This window comes from Primulina eburnea, chromosome 15 (assembly GCF_022965805.1).
Source record: "Primulina eburnea isolate SZY01 chromosome 15, ASM2296580v1, whole genome shotgun sequence".
Lineage (NCBI taxonomy): Eukaryota > Viridiplantae > Streptophyta > Magnoliopsida > Lamiales > Gesneriaceae > Primulina > Primulina eburnea.
Genome location: NC_133115.1, coordinates 30,627,654 through 30,633,282, shown reverse-complemented (window position 1 = coordinate 30,633,282; position 5,629 = coordinate 30,627,654). Strand labels below are relative to the sequence as shown.

The 5,629-nt window shown below is 37.9% G+C and overlaps 1 protein-coding gene across 1 annotated transcript; it reads right to left on the bottom strand.

The window, feature by feature from the left end:
* Window positions 1-3,103: 3,103 nt before the first annotated feature.
* Window positions 3,104-5,311, bottom strand: LOC140814213 (E3 ubiquitin-protein ligase ATL31-like). The gene has a single exon (XM_073173130.1). The coding sequence runs from the start codon at window positions 5,058-5,060 to the stop codon at window positions 3,822-3,824; it is 1,239 nt and encodes a 412-aa protein (XP_073029231.1). The 5' UTR covers window positions 5,061-5,311; the 3' UTR covers window positions 3,104-3,821.
* Window positions 5,312-5,629: the final 318 nt, after the last annotated feature.

Genomic DNA, 5,629 nt, shown 5'->3' with positions numbered 1-5,629 from the left:
TCCCCAATCATAATATTTCTTTGCATTCACTCCCTACCCACAAAATTGTGGTACTATTTCATACAAAATGTGGTACACTTCATGTAGAAATGTGGTACACTTCATGTGGAAATGTGGTACTAAAAAAGTACCTAGGGACTGAAAACAAAGAAAAAAGGCGGCTGGGGACTGAAGCCAAATTTCCCGTATTGGAAAAATATAAAACATAAAAGGCAATAATATATTTTTGCACACCTGGATAGTGCAACATGTTATATTGTTTGTATAAAATATTATCTGATAAATATGTTCAACATGAATCTCAAATACTATCTAATGACAATAGGATAACAAATAAAACTTTCATGGGCAGTGTTGAAGCCAAATAACTTGTCTCAAAAATAATATCGACGTATTCTTTGTAGTCATTCAACAACCCTAATACATAGAAAGAATCACGAAATGAAGGGTATTAAACATCGTTAACAAAATATATATCATCACAACGAACTACATTGAGGAGACATCTCAGATAATAAATATCACCACAATCCAAAGGAACATTAACAAAATGCGTCCAATTGAAAATCTATGTTTGTATCTCGCTTTCAAACATACTTCCTTGATAATTTAACATATGTTAATTCTCTCCTCTTTAGATATTTCTTATTAGCTTCCATCGAGGCAAAAAACATGCTCTGATTAACACTAGACCGATCAAGAACATTATCAATTTAATCCATATCAGAGAAAATAAAATTTTGTTCATTTGGAAAGTCAAAGCTCAAACGTTCAATGGGTGGGTCTTTGTATTGGATCTCTAATCCAAAAATTTTCTGAGCCTCACACAAGGAAATGTGCATGCGGCCGTAGTACATATTGACTTCATCAACATTTTCTCCCAAAACTCTCATTATCTGATCTCTGATAAAATGATGTAGTCACACGATCGTGTCTTTATTTATATACTTGAACAAATATATGATCGCTTGAAATTGGTTACACCTTTCGACATTCATATGAGATCTGTACCGAATCAAACAACGAACCTGTTAATCAGATTAACATCATTATTGAGAATTGTTCGTGAATTATCTCTCGCTAACTGGGGTTGAAACTTCTGCGTAATCTCCAAGAATCGAGCCAAAATCTCACCTAAAAACCGGACAAGAACTAGCGCATTGTTGGGTTGTCGAGCTCGGATCTGCACGTTCGGGGAAGGGAACGGAGCGCACGGTGTTGGAGAAGAAGGCACCGTGCTCTTCGCTGCTTACTTCGGCAGCTGGGTGGCGCACGACGATCGCTGCTCAGGGAAAGAAAAGCGACATAAAATAGGGAGGGAGGTTGGGGGATGGGTTTTCTATCTTCTCCTTTCTTTTTTTTTCTTTTCTTTAAATGTACGTATATATATAAAATATCATATAAATTGGTTACTATATGTCAAATTATCAGATAATTAATTCTTGGACCATAAAACAATTATTTTCAATTTTCTTCATAATAAATACTATAATATTTTTAGTTTATGTTATTGTATTTTCACCTATAATAAATATCTACACAAGTTATCTTCTCCTATGCATGTGGTTATGTAATAATACAAAATTTTATGTCCGGATAAAATCATTATATTTGCGTCCATGTCACGTTATATTTATTTTTCAAAATTAAATCCATTACTCTACAATTTAAAGCAGAAAACAAAACAAGATTATGTTAAATGTTGTTGAATGAACTGTTACAGAAACCATAAGTTGTGACTGCGTGCTTAAGCCGATGAGCCGTCTGTAAGATTTGACATACACGACGACTCAAAGACATTTTGGTTAAAAGATATTATGTTTAATTTATTTTACGGAAATACAATGGAGTAGAGGAATAAAAAATAAATAAAAATAGTAAAATTGGAACTGTGAACAAAAAAATGGGACCACCACCACTCGTCATTCAAAAGAAAATGGACTAAATCGGTAATTAGTCGAAAACACGAGGACCATTCGGTATTATCGGTGAGAAAGCGAGTTTTGAGAATTCAATTGTAAATCAATCCATCGGTATTAGCTTGAATAGTTGATTTTTCTGGTCAACATATTTCGGGCCATATGTCTCAGGTTAAATTATCCGTGGGCCAATGCATGGGTTAATGAATTATTTAGGTTAGGCAAATGTCCAAAACCCCAATCCCACCCAAGAGACATTATTTAATAGAAATAATTGCTGTTGCAATATTGTAGTATTCGAGTCGATGCAATAAGTGAATATTTGATTAATAATTACAGGTTCAGTTCTCTTTATCAATATATAATCAGATGAGCCTGTTGTACCACCTTGACCTTTCACAACCGAAGTTTAGGACGGTTGGTGACTCCGGGGACCCCATAAATATGTGGACATCAGTCGTCTCCGTCTCCGCCCACCGGAATTAGAGTCATCCCAAGAAAACGAACGATCTAATACTATTGTTATAACCTTTGGATAAAACTCACCCAAAAAACCTAGCTATTTTATAGACTATGGGCACTATAACATAATAACATTCGTCAAGGTTGGCCAGATTCTAGTTAATAGCTTCGATAATCAATCAAGCTAAAAAATGGGACCATTTTATTTTGTAAAGTAGCAATGTTTTCATGAGTGGGGAGGCTCCATTTATTATTATCGAGTGCCATTGTTATCGAAGAATAAGACCACTCAAAAACCCATGTCGATTGGATAAAATACTTGAGAGTTGTATATATGATCTTGGACAATCTTGAGTTAAGTCCAAGTTCCAATCTTAACAAAAATCGATCAAAATTTATGGGTATATACAAAATTGGCATTAGTTCTATTTAAAAATTAATCAATCCATCTTCAAACTGAAAATTTATTTAATATTTTTTTTTTTTTGTGAAATGAGAAAGAAATAGTAACTATATTATAAGGCAAAAACTTATGTGAGACGGTCTCACGGGTATTATTTGTGAGACGGATCTCTTATTTGGGTCACCCATAAAAGAGTATTACTTTTTATGCTAAGAGTACTATTTTTTATTGTGAATATGAGTATTGTTGACCCGTCTCACAGATTATGATCCGTGAGACGGTCTCACATGAGACTCACTCATATTATAATATATGGTGCTGAGAAGTAACCCACACTTGATAATAAACTAAATTATTAGTATACATTTAGCTATATTAGGAAAAAAACATTATAAAAAATACAAAACCTATATGTACAAAATGATGCTACAAGAACAAGGGAAAATTCGATGCTGCCCGTGCAGGCAGTGCCTGCACGGGCAGATCCAAGGGCCAGAAAATTTCTGGCCCATTTTATTTTATTTTTTAAAAAAAATTCCACCCCCATGAATTGAATCTTGACCCTTGATTGGGTGTGGGGGCAGTGCCCCCACACCCAGGATCGACTTTACCAAGAACAAGAAGACCTATATAAACAAAACATGTGAACACAAAAGAATGATGTTTTCTTGATTTGGAATCGGAGTTGAATATAAATCTTTCACAATCTCCTCCCCTCATTGATTTTAAAGAAAAAAACATATATTATTTATTTAACTATATATATATATAATATATAATATATAAAATATCAAAATACCCATTTCAAAATCTTTAAAATGGTATCCAAATATCATATTATATACATATAGTCAGAAGATAAAATTTTATATAATTTGGGTAAATAAATTTAAAAAAATAATAGGATCCACTATTTTCGAATATGGCCACTAACTTGTGTTGTACCAAATTTTCTGAAGTCGTCCCCACTTCCCCGCCAATGTTGACCTAATCATCCAAGAAAAAATAGGCCGCAACCTGGACCGGAATATTTTACATTAGACCGGAGAAGAACCGGGGTTATTTGAGAACGGTCGGGTTTCCATCTCATCACCGGACTTAGGCTCCTGCAGGCAGTTGAAAGACGGCAGTCTCACCGGCTTCCGCAGCCCGCTGCCCTTCGAGGAAGAAACGCTGCCCTCGACGCCGCCGCCATCCGCCATCACCTTCGGTGATTTTAGCGACAGACCCCTCGTGAAAAATACCCACCTGTCCGATTTAGCCCCTCTGTCCAGTTTGTCCAGTCTTCGGAAGTACCGCCCTCCCTGGCTGCTTCCTTCTCCTCCGACGGGAGTTTTGGAAGTCCCCTCATTACATGAGCTGCTCGCCGCGCAGCTGCCGGTTCGTTTCAGCGAAGCTCGGTGGATCATCTCCTTCCTCACCTCCGCAGGTAATTTCAGAGTGAACCTCTCCAGATTCTCCCCAGGCTGAACCAGTGAATGTCCGGTGGAGTTTGATCTGAACTTGTTTAAACCAAAGATTTTCATTGACCATGATCTCTGAGGCCTGTTTGGTAACTCGGAGCTCGATTGCTGAGCCACAGCTGAATCCTTGTCGACTATTTGTCGTCGATCTTCATCTACTTGTATGACGATCTCCTCATTTCTTGATGTCGTACTGTTGATTCTTTCCACGGTTTCGTTCACTTGTGGGGTAGCATCATTTGCTGAATCTGATGCCTGAGCCGATTGATCTCCGGCCTGTGGTACCAAATTAGCTCTGCAAACGGGGCAGGTGACATGGGATTCAAGCCACGCGTCGATGCACTCTGGGTGGAAAACGTGGTCGCATTTGGGTATCAAACGCAGTGTTTCGTTCTCTTCAAATTCATTCAAACACACAGCACATTCCAAGGCTCCTTTCCCGATCTTGTGATCCTTCACTTCAGCATACGAGAAAGTGGGGAACGTCTCCAAGACAGACTCCTCGAGACCACGCGCCGCCGCAGCACGGCGATTTCTCATGGAAAGAGCTCGGCGGACGCTGCCAGCAGCTCCGGACGCACTGGAGCAGTGGCGGATGTAAATAGAGAAGAAGGCCATGAAGAAAAGCGCCCCTATGAGGACAAGTATGATCACCGCCATGGATGGACTAAATCTCGCGTACCCCAACTCATCACTGTCCGGAGGCGAAGTACCCGGCTGAGCTCCAACCATGGTGACCAAGAAAACAACAACAGAAACAAGAAATAATCCATCCATGGCTGCAAAACCTCGCTTCCCAACCCATTTTCCCATTCTTAACCTCAAGAAATCTGTAAAAATCAGCACTTAAAAAGGTAAAATCCCAGCGGTGATCATATTATATGGAGCTGAAAAGGTAAGTGAATAATGGGAACGGGGACTGAATATATTCGAGAGAGAGCCTCGAGCAATGCAGTGGAAGGCGTGGTGAAAGACATGGGAAAGAATTGACTTTTTCAATGTGTGGATAATTTGGTCGTAGCATCATTATGGAACCTTCTCTCAATTTTCCCTTCCTTTACATTTCTTGTTCGAGTTCTAGGCTGTATGTATATTTTGTCACAAACTCTAATAATCGAAAATATTATTTTTTTATTATTGATATGAATGAGATCAATCCGATATCTATTCATATTTTAGAGGGTTGAGGGTGCTATATTCGCAAAAACTCTCTTGACCATTGAACTTTTTCCGATCAAACCGATGAGATTTTAGAATTCTTGTAAAGATACCCTAAACAACATATAGAAAATGTAAAAAACTTCAAAAGAAAATCAAGATAGAGCATTTTAGAAAGCAAGAGCCATATCAAGATGGTTGTTTTACATAGTTCGTAAGTGTTT